At 43.4% G+C, this 26,666-nt stretch overlaps 2 protein-coding genes across 5 annotated transcripts in view; both read right to left on the reverse strand.

Annotated features, from left to right (window-relative positions):
- Positions 1-1,785: 1,785 nt before the first annotated feature.
- On the reverse strand, positions 1,786-18,526 carry dglucy (D-glutamate cyclase). 2 transcript variants are annotated; one of them, XM_066684696.1, is made up of 13 exons: positions 18,422-18,526; positions 17,060-17,161; positions 14,889-15,042; positions 14,366-14,564; positions 12,527-12,677; positions 12,180-12,302; positions 11,588-11,785; positions 11,082-11,342; positions 9,739-9,838; positions 8,790-8,938; positions 6,647-6,766; positions 4,181-4,335; positions 1,786-3,294 (listed from the first exon to the last, which is right to left on the reverse strand). In XM_066684696.1, exons 2-13 carry the CDS (start codon positions 17,139-17,141, stop codon positions 3,136-3,138), a joined length of 1,851 nt encoding a protein of 616 aa, XP_066540793.1. In that variant the 5' UTR covers positions 17,142-17,161; positions 18,422-18,526; the 3' UTR covers positions 1,786-3,135. The 2 variants fall into 2 exon arrangements, with proteins under 2 accessions (XP_066540793.1, XP_066540786.1); XM_066684689.1 differs by having other exon boundaries at positions 18,223-18,446.
- A 65-nt stretch (positions 18,527-18,591) lies between these two features.
- The window catches only part of slc24a4a (solute carrier family 24 member 4a), a 32,141-nt gene continuing 24,066 nt past the window's right edge, over positions 18,592-26,666 (reverse strand). For all 3 annotated transcript variants that reach the window (XM_066674800.1, XM_066674791.1, XM_066674782.1), the window contains exons 12-17: positions 25,586-25,733; positions 24,542-24,708; positions 24,213-24,327; positions 23,997-24,109; positions 23,829-23,894; positions 18,592-23,737 (exon numbers count right to left, since the gene is read on the reverse strand). In XM_066674800.1, the coding sequence (XP_066530897.1) occupies positions 23,585-23,737; positions 23,829-23,894; positions 23,997-24,109; positions 24,213-24,327; positions 24,542-24,708; positions 25,586-25,733 (762 nt within the window). In that variant the 3' untranslated portion in view covers positions 18,592-23,584. The remainder of the gene's footprint in view (positions 23,738-23,828; positions 23,895-23,996; positions 24,110-24,212; positions 24,328-24,541; positions 24,709-25,585; positions 25,734-26,666) is intronic.

Raw genomic sequence — 26,666 nt, forward strand, 5'->3', positions numbered from 1 at the left:
GTGAGGAGTGTGGTATGTTCTCTCTTTGTCTGCATGGGTTTCCTCTGGGTGACTGTCTGTGAGGAGTGTGGTGTGTTCTCCCTGTGTCCGCGTGGGTTTCCTCCGGGTGACTGTTTGTGAGGAGTGTGGTGTGTTCTCCCTGTGTCTGCGTGGGTTTCCTCCGGGTGACTGTTTGTGAGGAGTGTGGTGTGTTCTCCCTGTGTCTGTATGGGTTTTCCCCGGGTGCTCCGGTTTCCTCCCACGCTCCGAAAACACACGTTGGTAGGTGGATTGGTGACTCAAAAGTGTCCGTAGGTGTGAGTGTGAGTGTGTGTGTGTGTTGCCCTGTGAATGACTGGCGCTCCCTCCTTCACCCACTGATTCCGTGTAGGCTCCGGACCCACTGTCTCCCTGAACTGGATAAATGCTTACAGACTATGAATAAATGTTATGTAAAATTTGAATGGCAAACATAAAACATGGCATAAATTAATATTAGCCAGCAACTATAATGTTTTGCACATAGAATGTACTGATTTGTTTAGGAATGCTGTTGTCTCAGACGTCTTGTAAAAGAGTTCATATCATTGCTGTAAATGGGCAAATAAATCTTCGGAGGTGAGCATGGTTCTGGACATTTGGACTAGGCCCCAGATATTTAAAATGCTGTGCTCACGTTGTCCCACAGCAGAGACAGAGGACTGATTCTGGACTCCAGACCTGATGAAGGTGCTGCAGTGCCCTCTATAAATAAAGGGACCAGTTTAAAGATCATCAGAACATTTTAAACAGCAAAAACTTTAAATATTATTCTGGTACAAGCCAGTCTTCAATTAAATGTTAGATTGTTTAGCCTCCTCCACTCATGTTTATCCTCTGTCGCACTATTTGTGGAGGGCACAGAAGAGGATTTGGAGAGAGCACAACAGGAGGGTGGTCTGGAATTATTATCAAAATGTGTTTATTATTAGGACAATGGTTCCTAATTGCGATAGAAAATTCATTGTATACAATAATTCAACATCTTACGCCATTTCTGTTTACAAAACCATGGGTAAAAGGGCAAAGTGGTGCTGGTGACACAGCAGCGTTCACACGTTTTCTGCATGTGATTCACTATGAAAAGAGGAATGTCACGTTACGCTGCGTTTCTTTTACAATACACTCCTTTCTAGACAGGATACAGAGCATTGTCTGCCCCCACAACTCCCATGGTAGTGCTAATTCACTTGATTACTAATGTAACGTTGATTATGAATAAATAACCGACTTAAGTGGTCAATAAAAAATAAAATCTCTCATGTCATCACAGTCCAATCCTCACTTGGTTCATAAAGCCATGACTTATCTGACCCTCCAGCTGGAGACACTCAGTAGCTTCCAATGGGCAACAGACCCAACCTGAGCACGAATAAACCTCATTTCTCACTGCTTTTTGAACATGATTGTGTTGTAGGAGCAATTCAGAATACCCACTGTGTCTCAATAATTTCACTTCCCTCTTTCCCCTCCTCCATTTAACACCAAACCACAAGATTCATATTTTCACCTCACGATTTGTTACTACGTAGACAAATGATTGTGAAAGATCACATATAGTGTTGTTGGAACAATGTCATGGCAAATGCAGGCCGTGAGAAAAGCTAAAGGCCGTTCAATTAAATATTAGTGTGCAGCTATCCTTCTTTTTATTTTATTATTATTACTATAATTATTTTTTTGGCCAGAGAGTGTATTTAGCTAAGATTAGCCAATTTAACTGTTTATTTAAGATTAGAAATAACTACAGCTTTGTAGATTTGTAGAACAATCAATCCAATACTACCTTTAAAATATCGCCAGCTGTGGATTTTATTTAGACTTCAACCTCAACTAAATGAACACTTCAAATAAACCTTTAAACCATAAAAAGACAATAACACAATTTAAAAACAGCTTTTTCATTTAAACATCCACATTACATAAATAAAAACTTCAAATAACCTCTACTTTGCCGATTGATTGGGTGCAAGAACTGTGAAGATTGAGCAAGAATTGTTCGTGTTATGGCAGTGTTAAAACACACAAACACACCAAAGTGTGCTCACCCGGTCAAAAAATACATTGTCTGTGGGGCCTGGGACCCTCGTTAGTGTCGAACAAACACTTATAACTACAATGTGGAGTGATTTCATATTTATAAGTGTAAGAAAGGGGAAAATGTCCTACCATTTAAAGTTTAAATGATGTTTCTAGGTGAAAGTATAAGGATTTTAGAAGAAGACGTTTAACAAAAAAAAACCTATTCAAACAGAAAGAGTTAGAGTGGATTATGACATCACACACTCTAGCTGTCCCCATTCAAATAAATAAAGCAGTCTGAAAGGATGGATAAAATAAAAAGGTTGAAATTTTGTATGATGTATTCCTATGGAAACAAAAAATCCCATTTTGGAAGGTTGTATTCCAAAATCCGTGAGTCGGATCGCTCCAAAAAGCACAAGCATAATTGGGTGTACTGAATTTTGTGAATGTAGCTCAAAAACGGACCAGTGAAAATGTTTATAGAATTGCGCGTAGAATAAAAGCTTAGAGATAATAATAATTTAAAAAAAAGATCAGTAATTTGGCTTTTCAATTATTAGTATAATTTAACTTAAAAATAACTCTGTATAATTGAATCAATAACTAATACAAATAGTACGAAAATAATAATATAATTAAAATGACTACAGTTAAGGGCAAAGTACAGGGGGTCCTCAACTTACGACGTTGATCCGTTCCTACGTCGCATCATAAACCAATTTTCGATGTAAGTCGGAACATACGTACATACTGTACGTAAATAACATACTATAAGCACTTGTCCTATCCTAACACCTATCCTCCTCGGTCCCGAGCCGCGTAACCGTGTATTCTTCCACTGCGCACGCCAAACACGAAGTTCACATTACGACGTTTACGACGCAAAACCACTTAAATCGAAACAAGGCTTTATACAGTAAATGGGAGATGTGTCGTAACCAGGAAACATCGGAACTCAGGACTGACGTATCCCGAGGATCTCCTGTACATTCAAGTACAGTAGTTGTAAGGCATTATTCATCACATTTTCAGATCAGTTTCTCGTTGACTAATCAGGTTTTTGTTAAGTGCATGTGGGCTGTGATGATGACATCACTCTTGATGCACTTCCTCCATTGAAAGGTCCCTAAGGCGCTGGATGATGCCAGAGTGGGTGGGGTGAAACGTCAGGCCGTCTACCTCCAGCCCGAGGTTTGCTGTTTTCCCGCTGCGGACCCCAAACTTCACCAGAATACGGAGCATCTCCTCCTCCTGCATTTAGAAAAACACAGTGAGCCCTGCTCCAACTACAACATGGTTACCAGCTTCTCTCTTGTGGCTCTTTGAACCAGAACAAGGCTGGTCATTTGAGATCTAGTGCCAGTGGCGTTTTATTCTGAGGCACATGTGGGTGTGGGAACAAACAACAGGAAAGACGTTATTACAGCGTCAAACCATGACGATCACTGAGAAGATGGGGAAGAAAGACTGAAAAGAGAATAGAGTGAAGTGAACGTAGGGTTAGTGTGGTCATACTCCAAGGCTGAGGTCCATTGGCTGCTATAAATATATCTCGGCCTAGAGTAGGTTCTGAAGTGGTCAGCGGCTGGCCACAAACAAAACAAAACGGCCTGTGTGTTCACTTGCCTTTAATCTAATGACTCACGTAACCCTATCCACTGTGGGCGACAGAGGTATCCCACAGTATCTACTCAAGCAGAAGTTCACACAAACAAGGTGCGTGCTCAGGTTAGTCATGATGTAGACACTTTATTTCATGTCTGGACATGTCATTCCTATATTTATATATTATCTTCCATTTTTGTCCTTCATTGCATAAGTATCATACACCACCTATTGGTCCCTTCACACATATTTTTACATATTTCTGTTGTATATATTCTTGTAGCTAGGTTTGTATAGCACTTTTAGTCTAAGCATATTTATGTTATATAGTTTTCGCATTGTGTTTATTTATAGTCTACTCTTTTTTAAAGGCTGTACATTCTTAAGGTGCAGTTACCTTCTATGTTTTTGTATATTTTGCCACATTATGTGAATTCTACCTTCCTTCAGATTAATAAAGTATCTATCTATCCATCTTTCAAGGCAAAACCCGGAAACACACCTGTTCCTGTTTGACAAATTTAATTCATACCTTGGCGACTGATGGCAGGCTTTCAGCCCAGTGACAGCGCTGTTCTGCAGTGGGGGGAAGCCCCAGGCCTCTCTGCACATAACGCCGGTGAATGGCACACTGGTTGAGAACGTACAAGCCACAGGCCACAGCGTAGCCCCCCCAGTTAGACACTCCTGTAACAACAACAATAAAAAAGAAGAGGAAAACTAGTTACTATTCATTCAGGTTCCATTTATACACCAGGGACTGGTGCTGCAAATTAGCTTAGCAATTAGCTCGGTAACACTGTAATGTCCCCGTCAAATAAAATAAACACCACATATTCATTCGTTCACTAAATTCAATTGGTCAAACTCATCAATGCTTTTGAGGCCATGTTTGTTAAAGAAATGCCTGTTACAGTGAGGTTTATAGGGTATTATAAAGTTGTACTGTACTATGACAATGCATCAGAAACAACCATTCTTTCGGCGTATGTCTGTTTTCAGGAAAATTTGAATAAAACGGGTCCTGACCCTGAGGTTATTTGAATTTGAGGCTGAAACAGACAGTGTGAGCCAGAGGTGGGACTCTGAAGCATGTGGCAGAGGTCAGGCTGAGCTTCTTCCTTTTGAAGCCGGGTGACAACACTCAGGAAATCACTGCTCCTCCCCTTTCCTGTGCAGACAGTATGAGCTAACAGACGCCTGAGTGAGTGCTCTGGGTAACTCATCTACTGTTAACTGATCAAAAGTCATTTCTGATATCGCTACAGTCAGTGATACGTCCTAAAGTCACAGGAGGTGGTTTCCTACTATACTCCAAAAGTTACATATGCAGTTTCTGCAGTGCTAAACCCAGAGTATTAACAACAGAGGATCTATTACAGCTCAGTGGAGCATCACAATGATTTTAAGCTGTAACTTGAGGTGTATCTACCTAATGGTAGGACCAGCCTGGTGGCCAATCTTCATTAATTGCACATTGCACCAGTAAGAGCAGAGTGTGAAGGTTCAATAAGCAGAGGGTAAGAGCACAGTTTTGCTCAAAATATTGCAATGCACACAACATTATGGGTGACATACCAGAGTTCAAAAGATGACAAATTGTTGGTGCACGTCTTGCTAGCGCATCTGTGACCAAGACAGCAAGTCTTTGTGATGTATCAAGAGCCACGGTATCCAGGGTAATGTCAGCATACCACCAAGAAGGACAAAACACATCCAACAGGATTAACTGTGGACGCAAGAGGAAGCTGTCTGAGAGGGATGTTCGGGTGCTGACTGGGATTGTATCCAAAAAACATAAAACCACGACTGCCCAAATCACGGCAGAATTAAATGTGCACCTCAACTCTCCTGTTTCCACCAGAACTGTCCATCGGGAGCTCCACAGGGTCAATATACACGGCCGGGCTGCTATAGCCAAACCTTTGGTCACTCATGCCAATGCTAAACGTCGGTTTCAATGGTGCAAGGAGCGGAAATCTTGGGCTGTGGCTTGGGATGGGCTGTGAAACATGTATTGTTCTCTGATGAGTCCACTTTCACTGTTTTCCCCACATCTGGGAGAGTTACAGTGTGGAGAAGCCCCAAAGAAGCGTACCACCCAGACTGTTGCATGCCCAGAGTGAAGCATGGGGGTGGATCAGTGATGTTTGAGCTGCCGTATCATGGCCTTCCCTTGGCCCAATACTTGTGCTAGATGGGCGCGTCACTGCCAAGGACTACCGAACCATTCTGGAGGACCATGTGCATCCAATGGTTCAGACATTGTATCCTGAAGGCGTGCCGTGTATCAGGACGACAATGCACCAATACACACAGCAAGACTGGTGAAAGATTGGTTTGAAGAACATGAAAGTGAAGTTGAACATCTCCCATGGCCTGCACAGTCACCAGATCTAAATATTATTGAGCCACTTTGGGGTGTTTTGGAGGAGCGAGTCAGGAAACGTTTTCCTCCACCAGCATCACGTAGTGACCTGGCCACTATCCTGCAAGAAGAATGGCTTCAAATCCCTCTGAACACTGTGCAGGACTTGTATATGTCATTCTCAAGACGAATTAATGCTGTATTGGCCACAAAAGGTGGCCCTACACCATACTAATACATTTTTGTGGTCAGTTTAATTGTCCAACCCCTGTATATATATATAGCTCTACGAGCTTTGAGATTTTATTTAATGTGCTGCTGTAAGTTATATATTATATTTTAACCTTATATATAATTAAAGCATGAAGTCAGCTGTCTTTAAGGACTAATGTTATCAACCACATGCTCAGAAAAGCAAATTATAAAATAATTCATCACAATAACAACAGGCATCTTCATAATGTCCATCTCAGCAGCTAACACACCAAGAGCTCTGCAGACAGTTATGAGAGCCTTCGTCTTGGTCTGCATTCATATCTGAGTGGGGATCAAACTCAGGAAATGACTAGAAACTGACACTGCTGTATATCTGAGTCATTTATAAATATTAAAATGCTGCAACCAACGCACCTGCTGTGATGGCGAAGTCAGCAGCTACGTCACAGGCGATGAGCGAGCCGTTAGGCATGTACGCCTTTACTGCCTCCTTCACCTTCCCCATCCCCAACTCATTACCTCCATCTCCGATACCTGCACACACAAACAAACATGTACATAAATGTAACACATAAACAAACATGTACATAAATGTAACACATAAACAAACATGTAAATAAATGTAACACATAAACGTGTAAATAAATGCAACACATAAACAAACGTACATAAACACAACACATAAACAAACACAAAAAAAGTATATACATGTAACACATAGACGTGTAAATAAACGCAAAACATAAACAAACATGTACATAAACCAACACAAACAAACATGTACATAAATGTAACACATAAACGCAACACATAAACAAACATGTACATAAACGCAACACAAACAAACATACATAAACACAACACATAAACAAATATGAACAAAAATGTACATAAATTTAATACATAAATGTGTACATAAACACAACACCGAAACAAACGTGTACATAAACACAACATAAACAAACATACATAAACACAACACATAAACAAACATGTACATAAATGCAACACATAAACAAACATGTGCATAAATGCAACACATAAACAAACATGTACATAAACACAACACATAAACTAACATAAACAAGCGTACATAAATGCAACACATAAACAACATATAAACACAACACATAAACAAACATGTACATAAACACAACACATAAACTAACATAAACAAGCGTACATAAATGCAACACAAAAACAAACACAAACAAACATGTACATAAACACAACATATAAACAAACGTGTACATAAACACAACACATAAACAAACGTGTACATAAACGCAACACATAAACAAACACAAACAAACATACATAAACACAACACATAAACAAACATGTACATAAACAATATATATATATATATATATATATATATATATATATATATATATATATATATATATATATATATATATATATATATATATATATATATAGGGTAGGAATACATAGGGCAGTTTCTGCAGTTCTGAGCCAAAGGTGGCAACAAAAGAGGATCTATTCTGTTATAGCTGTAATTTTAAGGTAAAAATACTACTTACAGTTGCTTTAACACATAAAACATATTTTCCTTCAGTTTTCTGTTGATGTTTAAGCTTTAATTTGCATTACAGTATCACTATGTAAGATTTGGGTTTTCTGCTCCTGGGGTTCTCCTAGTGTAATTTGTTTTTACAGCACTGTACTGAAATCAATAGGGAATTGTGGAGTGGGGCTGTTGAGTAGCAACGACTGAGGCTCTATTCTCCTTATTACAGAGCAGTGAAGCATCACAAATATTTTGAAACTGTAATTTTAAGGTTAAAATACTACGTAGTTTTCCTTTAACACTGTGGTATGTGAAGTGTCACAAAACAGAATCACAATATCTGATGCACACTTCTTCAGATGTCCTGCTGACATCTGATCCCTGGGGTTTGATAAAAAGGCTAGTGAGTCAAAAAAAATGACACTGAGTAACACACATCAAGAGTAACACACATCAGTACCTTACACCACTAAAACTCACCAAGCACAACACCATCAGATCCTCCCAGAAAGAGGTCAAAATCTTATGTAAAGCCTTCCTAGGAGAGCAAAGTCCTTTCTAACTTAAGTTTGGAGGAGCATGTGCATGATTCACTTTGGTTCTGCTTTCAGAAACACATGAGAGATTAAGAGGTAAAAATCCAAAACAGAACGGTTCGTAAAACAAAAATGCTTTGGTCGATCATCTGCAGGTTTTACACACCTCAAATTGTCTACAGCAGTTCATTACCTTACGCTTCATCATCTTTATTTATTCCAGTGAGAGCTGAGATCAGGACAGTGATAAAAACACATTTCTGTGATATTATTATCATTTTATTCTTGAGAGAATTTAGAGCTCATTAATTACGGATTAAAAGAATCGGCAAGAGACGTACGTCATTAAAAGTGATCATTATCATCCAGTGAAGTACATGATGTTACAGAGGCCTGCACAAACATCCGGCCAATCTAATCTCGCCGTGCTGTGTTGATGGTGTTTAATAAGCTGTGAGTAGAATTGGTCAGTACTTGTGACCCTTACCCGTGGATGTGATGCCTGGGACAGAACTGGCCGTGGTAAAGAGGTCATCTATGGGATCAACCATGTGCTTCAGGTTCACTCCCCTCATGTTGTAGTAGTTTCCATCAGAGGCTCTTCCACAGCGCTCTATCGCCACAAGGTGGTCAAACCTGAACAGAGCACATCAGAAGGTCAGACATGCATGTTTCCAAAGAGCAATGATGTCTGTGGAATGTGAGGGTGTGAGTGTTGCTCTGTGAAGGACTGGCGCCCCCTCCAGGGTGTATTCCCGCCTTGCACCCAATGATTCCAGGTAGGCTCTGGACCCACCGCGACCATGAACTGGATAAGGGTTACAGATAATGAGTGAATGAATGATTTCTTTGGTTGTTTCAGTTCTCAGGAATCACAGATCATAGTTCCTGGTCATTAAAGCTAGTCATAACATAAAAAAGAACTTGTTTCTACGTACATTGTCTGTTTGATCACCTCAACTGATCGATGTGTGTGTGTCTAAGGGAATGGACAGTGACTGGACCCAGGAGTTTAAAAACTCCAGTGTCTGATCCACTCGTACCAAATAACACCCTGCCAGCTCTATGGGGGTCCTGAGCATTAAAACATTAAAAAACTAGGAGTGAGTGGGCTGATAAAGTATGCAGAGTAACTATAGAACTATAGAGGGTGTATCCCCAAGGTTTAATGTATGAGTAGCAACATTTAATCTTTTTTGTATGTTCCCTTTTCCCAGTAAAAGTGTTCTGGCCACTTGCATTGAGATGCACTGGGTTACATTCTCGGAGCAGAAGGTTAGACAGAAACCCCTGCCTCACGCGTAGAAGAGCTCAGAGTTGCAGTACTACATGTAATGGACAAGCTGGGAGACCCTGAGCACTTCACTTGGAAGCTCTGGGTTAGGGAAACCACTTAAGGGTAAAGCGGGGCGAGTTATGATGCATTTGCACTGCACCTGGGTTTTGAAAGGTCTCCATTATGACAGAGAAATTGCAGCGCTGAATCCGGACCACTGCTGTCAAAGCTCATAATTGGCACAGCACTCTTAATCACACCTGCAAATAAACAGCAAAACATTTATATTTAGAACAAATATAAATTGAGAAATCATAAACAAAGTTAATGCAATGTTAAAGTGACAAAGTTGATATTAGAGAAATGCTGATTTAAATAGAAATGTTTTAAAGCTGGAGCAGCAGGTAGTGTCTCTGTCATAGCTCCAGGGTCCTGGAGGTTGTGGGTTTGAGTCCCGCTCCGGGTGACTGTCTGTGAGGAGTGTGGTGTTTTCTCCCTGTGTCTGCGTGGGTTTCCTCCAGGTGACTGTCTGTGAGGAGTGTGGTGTGTTCTCCCTGTGTCTGCGTGGGTTTCCTCCGGGTGACTGTCTGTGAGGAGTGTGGTGTGTTCTCCCTGTGTCTGCGTGGGTTTCCTCCGGGTGACTGTCTGTGAGGAATGTGGTGTGTTCCCCCTGTGTCCATGTGGGTTTCCTCCGGGTGACTGTCTGTGAGGAGTGTGGTGTGTTCTCCCTGTCTGCATGGGTTTCCTCCAGGTGACTGTCTGTGAGGAGTGTGGTGTGTTCTCCCTGTCTGCGTGGGTTTCCTCCGGGTGCTCCGGTTTCCACCCACGCTCCAAAGACACACGTTGGTAGGTGGACTGGAGACTCAAAAGTGTCCGTAGGTGTGAGTGTGTGAGTGAATGTGTGAGTGTGTGTCGCCCTGTGAAGGACTGGCGTCCCCTCTAGGGTGTGTTCCTGCCTTGCGCCCAGTGATTTCAGGTAGGATCCGGACCCACCACCACCCTGAACTGGATAAGCGCTTACAGACAATGAATGAATGAATGTTTTAAAGCTCTTAAAACATCAAACCTCTTAAGAATCAATCAAAGCAAAATTCAGCTGCTTTAAAGTGTACCCATGGCTGCCACAACTTGCTGTTGCACACACATCTTGTATCTCCTCAAAAAAGCCCTGAAAACCAATAGATGTGAGCCTAATGCCATCTGTGGAGCAGAGGAAGTCTGTTCTCTAGGGTGAAGCAGCTCTAATAATCAGTTGTAGTAGAGCGTGTTTATCTAAAACTACAACACAGGTACCTGACACAATGTTCATGTGGCTTAATGCCATCAGATCTTCACAGCAATTTTCCAACAGCTAGTAAAAGTAAAGATTGTTTCTACCGCTCTCTAGTAACACTAGTAATTTCACAAGAAATGTTCAAAGAGCATGTGTCCAGAAAATTATGCCCCCAGAGTGTAGCTTTATCTTCGCACCAGCCCCACCTGCTGGTCTCATAATAGAATTACCTTTATCAACAGCATCCTGCATTATCTGTCGATTCAGTTCCACTGCCCGCTTGTCAGTAACGATGACCACTCTTTTGTCAAGGGCTTGGAGCATAGCTGCCATGGCGATGGCTCCCGGGGGCCCGTCCGTCTCATCCGGGGGGTCATACATGTAGTGTGTGGGGAGGCCAGTGGTGATGAGCACAGAGGACGAGTGAGAGAGAGACAGACAGGCCTTCAGAAGCTCGTCCTCCACAAACAGAGCTCTGATTCCTCTTTGACCTGTACACAGTGATACAGGCAGTTTATTTAAAGCCCGCCTCAGGGCATGGATTAACCCCCTAAACCCTTCAGAATTACAGATGTAAAAGTTATTTCTAAATGCCCTAATTCCTTACAATGGTCTTGGCATAACACTGTGACATTTACCGATCGTCCTGGATGCAGTCACGTGACCGTGTGTGGTGTACGTTTGCGAACGTGTGACCTCACACAGTGAGTTCACCTGAGTGTATGTAGGGTTCTACCTGGGTCTTCTCCAATGAGCTGCTCAAACTCTCGAACCCGTTGAACTGCCCTCCTGCTCGCCATACTGTAGTGCAGAAGGTTGTCGGAGATACGGAAGGTCAGAGGACACTCTTCGGACCCTGAGGCTTGGTGAGAAACGTCCTCCTGGTCAGTGAGAAACATGCAGCCGGGAGAGTGGGTGAAGGCAAGAGCAGGCTCTAAACATCCAACAGAAACAAAGAGTTAACACCCAAACACATCTGCTTTGAACAGCATCGCAGACAATTACAGACTGTAGTCCATCTGTTGTTCTGCATACTTTATAGCCCCATTTTCACCCTGTTCTTCAGCACTCAGGACCCCCACAGTGCAGGTGTGATGTGGTGGTGGAGGGTGGTGTGTTAGTGTGTGTTGTGCTGGTGCGAGTGGATAAGACACAGGATGCTGTCGGCTGGATTTTTTCAAGGGGTTTAAACTCTAGCAGCACTGCTGTGTCTGATCCACTTGCACCAGTACAACACACACACAGGTAACATACTAAACAACCCAGATGAACACATGCACTATTTAAAAATAAAGATATTAACCAGGATAAATAAACAGCGCTCTTACTGGTGCTCTGGATGGCCTCAGCTCCCGTAACTCCACAGGCCCAGAACACAGGCACATCCTCCGACCTGAGCTCCACTGGGTCCCCATAATCTGGCTGAGAGAGATCTTTAATACCCAGCAGAGCTGTGGGACACACAAGTATCTGAGATCTGTACAAGGTACGTACACTAAGTTCGTGAAATAGATAGATGCAGGTACTGTATAATGTTTACGCAGCAACATGCTGCAGCTCAACAGAGGTTGCTGTTGCACAGTGATGCACACTGTACCATTTTCTTCTCGCCACAGTTCTGTTCGAACCAGTCAGAATGAACATAGATTACATAAATATGTGCCAGGGTCCATACCTGAGTGTCCTATGTGGACTGGGCCTCCGTGAGCTAGAGGAATTTGCTGTGTGCACTGAGCAGCAGAGTCCAGCTTGTCCCGTGGGATCGGACGCATGGAGACCACCATGGGGCAGTGAAACACACCCGTCTGGACACAAGGCACCGACGTCTACAGAGACAGGAAGGGTCAGAGGGTGTTTGGGGTTAGAGAAGGGAAAGAACATATATTTGGGAACAACTGCATCTTTGAATCCCCTCCCTTTCCCACAGAGTCCACCAGGAGACACGTCCGTCTGCTCTGTTTACTTCTGTAGTGGTGCCTTGGAGCTACGAGGCTAATGAAGCTCACACCACTCATTAGCACTATGCAGACTGCATGCTTTAATCATCTCACACTCAACTATAGCCCTCCACCACTGAATGTGAGTGGGATACACAGAGTGTGAGGGGCAGAAAATGCAGCCATCTTTCAAGACTGAATTTGAGAGGTGTGGAATAAAATTTCTTGTACATTTCTCTTAAAAAAACAATGTAATTTTACAAACATTTGGGGGTTTGAGTCCTACTCCGGGTGACTGTCTGCGAAGAGTGTGGTGTGTTCTCCCTGTGTCTGCATGGGTTTCCTCCAGGTGACTGTCTGTGAGGAGTGTGGTGTGTTCTCCCTGTGTCCACGTGGGTTTCCTCCAGGTCACTGTCTGTGAGGAGTGTGGTGTGTTCTCCCTCTGTCCACGTGGGTTTCCTCCAGGTCACTGTCTGTGAGGAGTGTGGTGTGTTCTCCCTGTGTCCACGTGGGTTACCTCCAGGTCACTGTCTGTGAGGAGTGTGGTGTGTTCTCCCTGTGTCTGCGTGGGTTTCCTCCGGGTGACTGTCTGTGAGGAGTTTGGTGTGTTCTCCCTGTGTCTGCATGGGTTTCCTCCAGGTGACTGTCTGTGAGGAGTGTGGTGTGTTCTCTCAGTGTCCGTGTGGGTTTCCTCCGGGTGACTGTCTGTGAATGACTGTCTGTGAGGAGTTCTCCCCGTGTCCGCATGAGTTTCCTCCGGGTGCTCCGGTTTCCTCCTATGCTCCAAAATCACACGTTGGTAGGTGGATTGGAGGCTCAAAAGTGTCCATAGGTGTGAGAGTGTGAGTGAATGTGTGTCGCCCTGTGAAGGACTGGCGCACCCTCCAGGGTGTGTTCCTGTCTTGCGCCCAGTGATTCCGGGTAGTCTCCAGACCCACCGCTGCCCTGAACTAGATAAGGGTTATAGACAGTGAATAAATAAATAAATAAATAAATAAGTTCACTGACTTCCACACAGTATTCAACTTCTTTGTTAAAAACAGTCATAGGACCCATCTTAAAGGAACACTCAGTAAGATTTGGTATTTTCGCTCTTGGGTTCCCCCTAGCTTTGCAAAGTGTAATTCACTTTTACAGCACTGTCTTGAAATTAAAGCTGAGGGTGGATGGAGGTGGGTTTGTTTCCTATCCTTCTCCAAAAGCTACACAGTGCCGTTTCTGCAGCGCTGAGTCTGGATCAGAAAAGACAAAGATAGAGAGGCTCTATTCTCCCTATTACAGCTCATTGGATCATCACAGTTATTTTGAAGCTGAAATTTTAAGGTGAAAATACTACCTACTGTTGCTTTAAAATGTCCCTCTGTGTCTGCGGTTTTATCCATGTGTATTATAACTGTACTAAAATACACATCATGGAAGCAGCCAAAAGCAGCCAGTAAGCTACTTTATCCTCAAAGAGAAATTAAAGAGCCCTTTAGATACCGAGCAAGTGTCGCCTGACCGACTACGTTTGCAACAGGGGAGAAACAGTGGTGACTTGTCACTGAGCTGTGGCTTTTATTCTCTCTCCCACTCACTGTGTACATGCTGACATTTCGGCCCTGCTCCACATTCCTCACGGGAACGCCAGCTTTTTCCAGAGCTCCCTCAAAGCTGAAGCTGCAGCCCAGATAGAAGGTGACCATGTCCTGTAGCTGAGCGGTGTAGGGGGCTAAACTGGCCACTTTACTGACCAGCTGCCCCTTTTCAAACACACAGTACTGAGGACAGTCCGTTCTGAGCAGGAAACAGAGCACAACACATTTAGGATTTCAGTTTTAAAGCTGAAAGAAGCAAGAGGCATTCACATTATTATTACTATTGTTACTACTACTATTCCTTTGTTAACAGCACTTACCTAAGGTAACATTCCCTGTACAAAAAACAATCATTGACATAAACAGTGCCAAAGAGAGTCAGGGGGTCCTGAGGGTGAAAGTACAGGTGGGAACTGAGTAATAATTTACCTCCAAAAGAAATCATTCAGTGACTCGTGTTCTTTTGTATGAGCAAAGGTCAATGCTAGTCTATGTCTGATGTAGTGGTGATGGCTGGTGGTACCTGATGTCTGCTTGTTCTGCGAGAGGGGGGCAGCCCCATTCTCCAGGCTTGCTCCTGTACAGCAGAGGCAAGGGGCTGTGATTGACTCGGCAGAACGCCTCAAAGTCATCAGCAAGGTCCTTGTGCAGAATAACCACGTTCGCTTGCAGATATCCTGGAAAGGTACAGAATTATGAATACATTGTGTGTACAGTTTACAAAAGGCAACGTACATGTGGTCCTCAAAGGCACCGTGCAATAACACGTCTTTACCTACTGCAATTTAGTGAGAAATGTTCTTATTTATGTTGAAGCAACTGTCCGTACTTTCCATAATACTTCCGCTGGCTCGCTGTGTTGTGGTGAATGTGCTCTATAGGGACCCAGCGAAAAAGACCCTGACATTTCTTTTAATTCATTCATTCATTCATTCATTCATTGTCTGTAACCCTTATCCAGTTCAGGGCAGTGGTGGGTGCGGAGCCTACCCGGAATCACTGGGCGCAAGGCAGGAATACACCCTGGAGGGGGCGCCAGTCCTTCACAGAGCGACACACACTCACACATTCACTCACACACTCACACCTACGGACACTTTTGATTGGCTAAGAGCTTATCCTCAGTGAAAAACTCACATCTGGAACGGCATAAAAATGTCTACACGACATGGGAGTTTCACAAAATAATCTGTTAAACTGTGTGACTGTATAAATATTGAATATAACATGGTTAATCACTGTTTACTAATAACTGCTGAATCTGCCCTGAACACTACCTACCTGCTGCAATTCCAGATGTGCTCTCAATAACCTGCCTCTGTTCCCGGATTATTCTGCGAAGAGCGCTCGGTGTCAGTGTAGATTGAGGCATGTTTGACACTGAGCCACTCTGGTGTTTGCTGAGCAAGGTTAAAGGTGCTCCAGGTTAATGATTCCCTAAGGGTTACTATCGTCATCAAACCTGGCGGCACCTTTCAGTCTGGAAACTGAAACCGATTGGTATGACTCTGTCCAACTTGGGTATGTTTGCTCTGTGTGTGTGTGTGTGTGTGTGTGTGTGTAATATATGTGTAACAAAAGTATATTTGATACAGTTGAGGCTTTGATTCAAAGGGAGAGATAGTATCAAGTCACACAGCTCCAGGGTCCTGCTCTGGGTGACTGTCTGTGAGGAGTGTGGTGTGTTCTCCCTGTGTCTGCATGGGTTTCCTCCGAGTGACTGTCTGTGAGGAGTGTGGTGTGTTCTCCCTGTGTCTGCATGGGTTTCCTCCGAGTGACTGTCTGTGAGGAGTGTGGTGTGTTCTCCCTGTGTCTGCGTGGGTTTCCTCCAGGTGACTGTCTGTGAGGAGTGTGGTGTATTCTCCATGTGTCTATGTGGGTTTCCTCCAGGTGACTGTCTGTGAGGAGTTTGGTGTGTTCTCCCTGTGTCTGCGTGGGTTCCCTCCGGGTGACTGTCTGTGAGGAGTGTGGTGTATTCTCCATGTGTCTGCGTGGGTTTCCTCTGAGTGACTGTCTGTGAGGAGTGTGGTGTGTTCTCCCTGTGTCTGCGTGGGTTCCCTCCGGGTGACTGTCTGTGAGGAGTGTGGTGTATTCTCCATGTGTCTGCGTGGGTTTCCTCCAGGTGACTGTCTGTGAGGAGTGTGGTGTGTTCTCCCTTTGTCTGTGTGGGTTTCCTCCGGGTGACTGTCTGTGAGGAGTGTGGTGTGTTCTCCCTGTGTCTGCGTGGGTTTCCTCCGGGTGACTGTCTGTGAGGAGTGTGGTGTGTTCTCCCTGTGTCTGCGTGGGTTTCCTCCGGTGACTGTCTGTGAGGAGTGTGGTGTGTTCTCCCTTTGTCTGTGTGGGTTTCCTCCAGGTGCTCCGGTTTCCTCCCACGCTCCAAAAACACACGTTGGTAGGTGGATTGGAGACTCAAAAGTGTCCGTAGGTGTGAGTGTGTGAGTGAATGTGTGAGTGTGTGTCGCCCTGTGAAGGACTGGCGCCCCCTCCAGGGTGTGTTCCTGCGCCCAGTGTTTCCGGGTAGGCTCCGGACCCACCGCTGCCCTGAACTGGATGAGGGTTACAGACAATGAATGAATGAAAGAAAAAAATTTATTAAAAAAAATAGAGCAATATAACATTGCACTATAGATATAAATATGATTTAAGGTGCAATAGGAAATTTCACCATGTTTGTCATTGGTAAATAGGTCTCACCTGATTCCCTGTTTGCTCTAAAGCCTCTGAAACCTTTAATTTCTGATGTTACTTTGGTGGACTGGAGGAGAAACCTCTTCATGGTGACGTCCTGTGGAAACACTAGAGCACAAATCAGAGATTAAACTGTGAATTTTCCAGTTAGATTACTGTAGTAATTTATCTAACCACCAGGGGTTGTGCATCCTGATTCCTGATCAATACTCTGGTGCATTGGTCAATGCTGAAAAACAAAATCTGTCCAAGATTAATGCTTTCTTAATCAAACAGTTTTCAGGCCCAGAGTGCACTGGTGCTGATGCTTTTGCTAAAATAACTATGTCTAACCGTGTTCTACATTTTGAACAGTTGATTTGTACTAGGAAGTAAGTGAAATAAAATAGTCTAGAGAATTTTTAACTGTGTAGGGAGCCCATGAGAGAACATGAAAGACGTGACCCGCTCTGTGGAGAAGTCCACTCTGTGTTAATCACAATTCTTGGACAAATTTGGCACTGGTTTAGGGCAAGAGAGTGACTATAGTATTTTTGGAAAGTTTGGGGGTGGTGCGGTGTCCAAACAGGTGGTGGGGCTTTCACACAGCTCCAGTGTTCTGAGGTTGTGGGTTCAAACCCCTCCTTGGGTCACTGTCTTAGAGAAGTGTGGTGTGTTTTCCCAGTGTCTATGAGGGTTTCCTCCAGATGCTCCAACAGGTGATCCTCCCACAGTCCAAAAACCCATGCTGGTGTGTGGATTGGCTTTGCAGACAGGTGTGAATGTGTGAAACTGTCCACAGGTGTGAGTGTGTGTGTGTGTGACTGGGTGAATGTGTGTGACAGGGTGTGTTAATGCCTTGCGCCCATTGGTTCTCTGGACTCACAGTTGAAGATATTGAGTTAATTAATATTGCTCCTGGCTGTGTAAAATACTTATTTAAGTGATGTAAGTTGTGCTAATAAAACTTAAATTTAGCCCATAATCTAAATCAGCAAAGTCCAATAAGGAAAATAGCACAAGTAGTTCACAAATCACTTCCCACAGGCTAACGCCGAAGCTAACGCTGCCCCCTACAGGGCGATGAGTGTATAACACATATATATTCGTGGCAATCCGATAATCTTAAAGACGTCCTTTAAACAAGCTCTCAGGAGCTCCGTATCCTCGAACAAAGCCCGTGTACTCACATAACTGGGTCGAAAAGACGAGGAAACCTCCAGCTGTAGGAGAAATTTTCGAGGGGTGTCCGTTAAAGCAAGCTCTTTAAAATGCTGTGCTTTGCCCCATAGGCGACTTCAGACGTCTGAGACCTAGCGGATTCGGATCGAAACGGCTGTTTGTTTACATTCACCATTGAATTGCTCGAGAGAAAACATTCGCATATACCGTATGGTCCAGACCCAGCTTTGTAAAGTCGAATATATTCCCACAGCGAAGGAAAAACAATAACGTTTCGCACAACCTTGAAAAAATGACCCAATAAGGCGGAAGGCGCTCTGCCAAGTTTGTCCACACGGGGGCGACAAAGTAACACACGACACCCGGGAAAACGCTTATAAAGAGTAGAATTTAATTTGTGTTCTCCATACAATTGGTTTCAAAGGTCAATGTACATATTCTTTTCATGTCAGGTTATTGCTTTACAGTAAAATGCATTGGTTTGGATACATCCATTGATAGCAAGACAATACATTCATGTTAAACACCAATGTCATATCTGAAATCTGTCCTTTAACAGCGGCTCGGAAGAAGAATCCCACACCGCACCGCTCACAGTGCAGCAGGTCACAGTCTGAAACAGGAGTGTGTGCGCGTGCAACCCGGTCTCACACTCACTCGTGATAAAGTCACATATATCACTATTGCAAGTGTATGGGTAATTACCATAGAATAGGGTGACCAGATCTAAGAAGTGAAAAAGAGGACACGTTTCGGAGGGGGGGAGGGGCATACACCGTTTTATGCTTAGCTGAACCAATGTGTGCTTTAAGGTCTTTTACACCTTTATTTCCTACACAAAACATGGGAATTTCTTTTTTTAATTAATCCGAGAACTTACATTTACGTTTCGGCATAGCTGCTCGAGATGAGGGTACGTACAGGAGCTTTGCCTGACGTAAACAAGGACTACTGCCGTGCAGACTGACCAATTAAATGTTTACAGAGAAGGTTATCGACCAATAACGGTAGCTCTACAGCCAGACCGTCCAATCAGAAGATTTTAGGCTACTTCACCACGCCCCCTTCTCACTCAAGCGAACCAATCGGAGTAGGGGAGGGCGGGACTAGTTTGTGAACGAAAATTCTCGAAGTTCTATGTAAGCTCTAGAAAAACAAAATCCCGGACGTTTGTGAAATTCCGCCCGGATATTTTTTAAGTCTAAAAAAAAGGACATGTCCGGGTAAAAGAGGACGTCTGGTCACCCTACCATGGAAACTATATGCGACAGTAACACGAAAATTCATCCTCATTAAGGCGTCATTACAATCCGTTAATACCACGGTCTTTTTATTTACGGAAAATATAACATTACTAATTCATGATTTGCTAAAATATCGAAGCAAATAATGGCTAGAGAAATGTCCTTTTCAGTATTAACCTTTTGAAAATTAGTCAAAATAACGTTAAGTGAAAGAAATGTTCTCGTTAGAGTTAAAGCTAAAGTAGGACACCAATAATAAACATTGCTTAGGAGAAATATTATAATAAAATACTTTATGCCTTTGTTGGAATATGTTATGTAATTCTAATTATGCCTTTTCTATGTTATGAGTAATGACGCCTGTAATGAGGAAGAGTTTTCGTGTTACTGTCGCATAGTGTTTCTATGGTAACTACCCACTCACTTATGATTGTGATATTGTCGCATAAAATATGCGACTATGTCACGAATTGCAGTCTCCTTTATACGTGACTATATCATGAGTGAGTGTGAGACAGGGTTGATGCGTGTGTTTGTACTAAACCAAATATATTCATATACAGCAAAGAGAAAAAAGCCTTAGGACACTTTTATACTTCCAGTGCACACTCCACGTAAAGCTCAGATAAAAAACCTAAAATAAAACTCTTGAGGAACACAGACCACAGAACTCTTGAGGTGGCCCACACCTCATGGAATGACAGATATATGCCATATAAACTCCTAAACTCATGCCCAGTTTGCCCCGGCCAGCACAGCCATGTAAGGAAGTGGGTCAGATCTGAGCAGTGGACCAGCAGTGCTGCATCTCTGACAGAACCAGTCTGTACCCACAGGCTCTCTGGGGGAGCCAGCGTTTTGCAAATGGTATTATGGGGAATTACGTTAATTGGAGGAAACAAGAATGAAGCAATAAATACTCAAGACAATACCCTCAAACACAATCTCAGATTAACTTAAGGCTGTGGGCTTGCTTGGCGTAGTCAGGTCTCCTCACATGAATCTGCCTGATAATTTATAGAGGGTTTTAATGTAGCGTGTTCACATTACCTTTAAAATCAGATGGAATGATTGTATGGCTGTAATTGTTGTCAATTATAACTGATTTTGTAATAATACAAATTAAACACATTTGTGGGGGTTGAATACACTTTTCCCAGTCAATTTCATTTATTTTTCTCGTGCGTATTTTTGTTATTCACAGAAATAAATGCTAATTTATATTGAAAGATACAAAGTGAAAAGCCTTGTATATATTTAAAGTGGATATAAGCAGTGGAGGTGTATTAAATAAAACCAAAGTGTCTGAAGATGTTCTTTCTCCTCACTGTATGCCTCTGTGTGTGTGTGTGTGTGTGTGTATACATTGTGTATATGAGGTGTTCTCTTGTATGTGTGCGTCTTCATGCATGGACATAAGAGTGCAGTCAAGTTTAAAGCATCTTCCTTCAACTTAAAGTGTCTCTTCTGAAGAGGTATACCGTGGGGTTTTTAACATTTTGTGCATATGAGACTTTCGTTCATGTCAGAGTGCTATACCACCAGCAACGAAGATGCCACCTCCTAAAGTGGCCCTTTTCCCCGAAAGGAATAAAACAATAAAGCGGTCACCCAGGAGGCGGTGGAGTTTATAAAATACTGCTGGAGTCAAAAATACTCTTTTCTCAATTCAGATATAAGAATAAGAACTGTTACAACAACAGGCACGGCACAGGACCGACAGACTCCAGAGTAGAGGAGGATACACAGTCAGCCTATCTACAGTGATTTGGTTTAATTCAGATGTATTGTCAGATCCTATCAAACCAACAGTTTCGGCTCGGCTCTGCAAAAAAAAAGAAGAGAAAGTACTGCGTATTCGGAAAAATCTGTACGTACAGGTTTCTGTGTGTGATTTTAAAAATCAAGTGAATAATCGTAAATATTTTCCATAAAATATCTTATTTGAGGTCGGTCTCAGCAAACAGACATGACTCCAAGCCTCCAGTGACATTCATTTGGCCTTCAGACTAGTGAACCTTACTTCAGCATGTTCCATTCGGAGATCGAAGCCTCACACGTCCACAGAGCAAAGACAAAAAATAACGCGACACCACCATCACCACCATTCTACACAGCAGACAGCCATAGAACAGAAGCTGCCATTCCTCTGGCACTAATAACGCAGGGGAAACAGATGGCAGAGTATTTGCATGCGCTTGAAACATTATTCAACGGGCCATTTCGGCAGCTTTCACACACAAGGGCCTCCCCTCCTCTGTTTAAACACAGCCAGCCGTGCTCCGTCTTCTCCTACTGGGATTGCATATGTCATTATACACTGTGCACATCAAAATACGGCAAGAAAGACCTTGTCTTTTCACACAGACAACAGTTGACGGCACCGGTAAACACTGAACGACAACACCTGACGTTTCCACCACGACGTTTCACACCGACACAAACAGCTCAAACGGCCCTCTGCTTGGGGTAGGAACTCCTGAGCCTGGTAGTTTTTGTTGTTTGTTGGTTTGTTTTGTTGTTTTTGTACTTTATTTGTTTTTTTTTTTGGCGGCGGGTAGAGTTGTAGCTGCCATTTACATCAGGAGGTGGACAGTGATCTTCTGCCCTGTTGTTAAAATGGCTTTTCTTGTGTCAAAATCATGCATCACAGACAAATACAAGAGACCCGGACGAGGGAGCCGGAGCGAAACCCCAAAAAAGGCCAAGAAAACGCTTGTCCTCGGACACAGACGTGCGTCCACTCCTCTTCACTCACCCACAGCTGGAAGGAAGCACTGGTCAAACAGGAGGATGTTTGACGTCGTATGTACAAATAAACAACAAAACGTGTTCACTTTTGCAAAATTCAGAATCCCTGTTAAAGGAACACTAGGTAAGATTTTGGGAAATTTTCTCCTGGGCTTCCTCAGCACTGTCCTGAAATTAAGGGGGTTTCCTAACCCCCTCCAAATATGTCATAGTGCAGTTTCTGCCGTGCTGAACCCGAAGCAGCAATGACAGGTTCTGTTCTGCTTATTAAAAGTCCGTGGAGCATCACAATGATTTTGAAGCTGTAATTGTAAAGTAGAAATACTCCCTAGGGTTGCTTTAAACAGCTCTGTCTATATTTCATAAAGCTTGGACAGTTATAGACGCCTGATCCACACCACCAAGGGGCAGTATAGAGCTCTACTGAAGTCTGCCCACTCACAATCCATTGTGCAATCACAGTAGGTCAGATAAAGGTCATTTTACACGAGCAGAATTAAGACTCAGACTTGAGAGCTTGGCTTTCACCCCGTTTTAGTCCACTGGGCCGGTCCAATCTCACGGTACTGTCGTAAAGCCTTGAGCGTACAGGATATCTTTGTCATTCCAGAACACAGCAGGGTTTACTGTGGCACTACAGTAGCAGTAGTAGGAGTAATGCTCCGATACTTTCAGAAAACACGTACACGTCTTCATGCATTCAGAACAAACAGGACGTCTCACAAAGGCAACGTCCTTGTTAACGCTCTTGTCTTTATTGCTCCTTATTGCACCAGACCTGGAAAAAAGTCTTTGCCCATTGCAATCGCGGCACAACCCAGAGGTTCACCTTAGTCTAAAGTGCAGAGGTTCATTGTCATTGTTAAATTCATTCTTTAAGGGAAGACAAAATGACAGAAAATGTTAATATAATGCATTCATATTGTTTCAGTGGGCACCATTCTCTCTTCTTTATACATGGGTGGGTATTTGTGCGATCAGAGTTCAGAAGCCCCTCCTTGTTCTCGAGTACAAAGAAGACATGCCATGCTGCTGTGTGTGAGAAAGTGATTGTCCTGGGTTTGGTTGAGGAGGGCTGCCTTGTCAGAATGAGAGAGAGAGAGAGAGAGAGAGAGAGAGAGAGAGAGAGAGATCTAATGCCCTGGAACTGCTGGAGAGTATTGTGACCATCCTTTTCCCCCACCACAGGCAGTGTGGGGCTTCCTGGGTAACGTAGTTCCCACCATCTCTTCCACAGAAAGGGAATGCTGCAGGAGATAGGGGTCTTCTGTTATAAAATTCAGTGGATGAAACAGTGGTGTGCATCTGAAGGGTGCTTCTGTATGCAGTTCTGATCCGGAGGTTGGGTTCAGTTGTGAGCTGGAAGGGTCAGGACCTATAGGCCCCCCGTACACATGGGCAGGTTGACGAAGGTGAAGATGTTGTACTCGATCAGGATGGAGAAGCTGAGGAAGATCCCGTACAGTATGAGAACGTACACACCCAGCTTGAAGTCCAGCTTCCATCTGTTCACATGGATCCCCAGCACCTGCAAAAAAAGGAGTGTTCTGTCATGTTTCACAGGAAAAACCATCCAGTTTAATCCCTGTCGTAAATGTGTGTTACTCCAGTAAACGTACAGTTAACGCTACTGAGCCCAGGAGGAGCACCACGGAGTAAACCAGTCCCCTGCTGTTGATTTTCACCTGCAACAAGAGGAAAGAAACAGTTTTATCACCGCGTCTCTGCTCTCAGCACCCAGCTCTCCTTGTTGAATGTGTGCGAGAGTGAGAGAGAACGACAGATACCTCAGAGCCATAGTTGACAGCCATTGTCTGGATGCCCCAGGGAACGCCGAGTCCAACCAGGATATCAAAGACATTACTGCCGATCGTGTTGGAGACAGCCATATCCCCCAGGCCTGTGGATGTACATGCATACACACAGTGGAAATCAGGATTGATGAAGCATCAGAAAAGTAGAAGAAAAGAAAACGCACATGTGCACAGGATGCACTGTTTTACCTTGCCGAGCTACTATGAGGCTAGCTATACAGTCGGGAACACTGGTGCCGGCTGCTAGAAAAGTGATGCCCATTATAACGTCAGGGATTCCCAGTGTGTATCCAATAATTGTCACCTGCACAGAACAGAAAGTCAAGATCTGTCAAAACCTGCCTTGGTCCTACATTCAGAAATGTCTTCTTTTAAAAGGTTAATAAAATGAAAAACCCAAATTTCCACTCGTTTTTAAAATTTTTTGGCTATTCCTTCAGGTAAATTTAGGACTAAGGACCAAACAGAGAACAGAGCCGAGTTAAGTGGAGTAGAAGAGTTGTGTAGCATGCACTCACCATCCACACCATAAAGTAGGAGAACACGGCGATCCACAGAGTGGACAGGAAGAAGGAGAGCATGAAGCACCTCTCCCAGCGCGGCCTGCCACAGTTTGGAATAGTGAAGTACAGTAACACCACGATAGGCCATGAGATGATGAATTTCATTCTGTTCATAGCGCCCCCTGCAGGTACAGTGAGACAGTACAGCGCCTCATTTACACAGTAAAAAACAAAAGAACAGAAATATGATGAGCAATACATTTCAGCTGTTAATTACATATATGTCTTAGGGTGTATTTATTCATTAAAGCCCACTGTGGTGTGATGGAGCTTAATGAAGCAAAACAGCAAACACCCGTAAACGGAGTGATACGTGTAGAGTCCCAGGGCTGTTATACTCTATATCAGAGCTCAGGGAAGGTCTCGTCCAATCAGATCCGTTTGTAGGAACTGTTATAACCTGTGTGTATATACATTGATGGCATTTTCCCCAAACTCTTAAGAGCATCCCACACTTTTAGCCCTCTGGAATCCAAGGCTTTTCAGCCACATCTGAGGGAGTCTGACATGCCTTAGTAATTCCACAAAATCAAGTCTGTAATCCCACAATGCTACACATCCTTATATTCAGCACAAACTAAGCAACAATAAAGTGAGGGCTATTAAAATGTCATTCATACAATTTTTGTTTAAATTATCTCTAAACATGGACTTTCTAACACATAGTAAACACTTAAGGTTTTCTTCTGATCTTCACAGACATGTTACAGGTGTATGTAGATGTCCAGAAGTCTATATGTGCAACGTCCTTGTGGTGCACAGAACACAGCAGGTGATTTCTAACCCAGTCAATGAATGTTAAGCCCATAATCTAGAAACAATGCGCACTGTGATGCTTTTCTTTAGGGATTTTCTCACACTGCTGCACACCGAAGCATGTGCTGTCGCTCACATGAAGGTGTAGAACATCCAGAAATTACAACTGACAATCAGTGCTGTGAACGCAGGTGATCCGAGTGTGAATTATGAGAACTTCACGCGTGTGTGGAAGCCCCTCACCAGGAATAACGAAGGGAGATGACAGCTCATTCTCCTCATCCTCCGTCAGCTTGTCCTCTGGCACGCTGCCGTTCTCCAGGGCGTCTATTTTCCCATCGGCCACCAGCGTGCTGTCCATCCCGTTGGACGCCTGCATCAAACGCTGCTGCTGCATGAGCAGACAGGCAAAGACAAAATAAGGGCTGCAAAATTCACAAGCTGTTTCTATCTGTGAATCATTCATAGACTTTGTTAAGCATGTTTTAAATGAGACATATTATTTAAAACCCACACACTGTGAAACATGACCCCCAGTCAATTTCCTGTGTGCTGTCTTAGTTAATAAACCTGGGATAAAACGAGCCGTTAACATTCTGCTCAGCTTCAGACGTCAAGTGCCGAGAATTTAGAATCTGCCCACCCCCCCTCATCTGAGTCTGTCCAATCACAGCGCTGGACCTGCGTTTATGTGAGAGCGCAAAGATGAGGTTAAATGCAGCAAAACAGACACAACGCGCACTGAGTAAAAATGAAGAAAACGAGAACAGAGAAGAAAGAGAACTGAGCAAAAATGGCTAAAATCCAGAGCTTCTGCTCCTCACTGTTGTGCGCTCTGTGTCGAGGTAACACATGCAGCTAACAGCGAGCAGCTAATTATCATTTAAAGGAACAGAAAGTGGCCTTTCTGAACAGGGCTGTTTAGACAGCCTGCTGTGGGGTTTGTGGGGTTTTGACCCATGCAGGTCACAGATGTTTGCTCTGGCAGATCGGTGTATGAAAGAAACACTGTTATTAATATTTCGTCTGCTGCACACATATTGTGGAACATTTATATTGAGCTATTAATTTTTGAAGAGCGCATGTTTTCTGTATCTCTACTTAGCCCCGAATGGTTACTGAAGTTGATCTATAATTGATGCGGGTTAGCCTTCTGGATGGCTCATACTCTTTGTAATATTCATTGCCGTGCACACAGACGCATTTGATTTGTACAGAACTGTATCAAAACTATTGTAGAACACACACAGCTACGTGACCTGCTAATGCATAATGTAACCTCATATGGAAAACAAAAGGCCATTGACTGACACAAAGGTGGCAG

The sequence above is a fragment of the Hoplias malabaricus genome, chromosome 1, assembly GCF_029633855.1.
Source record: "Hoplias malabaricus isolate fHopMal1 chromosome 1, fHopMal1.hap1, whole genome shotgun sequence".
Classification (NCBI taxonomy): Eukaryota; Metazoa; Chordata; class Actinopteri; order Characiformes; family Erythrinidae; genus Hoplias; species Hoplias malabaricus.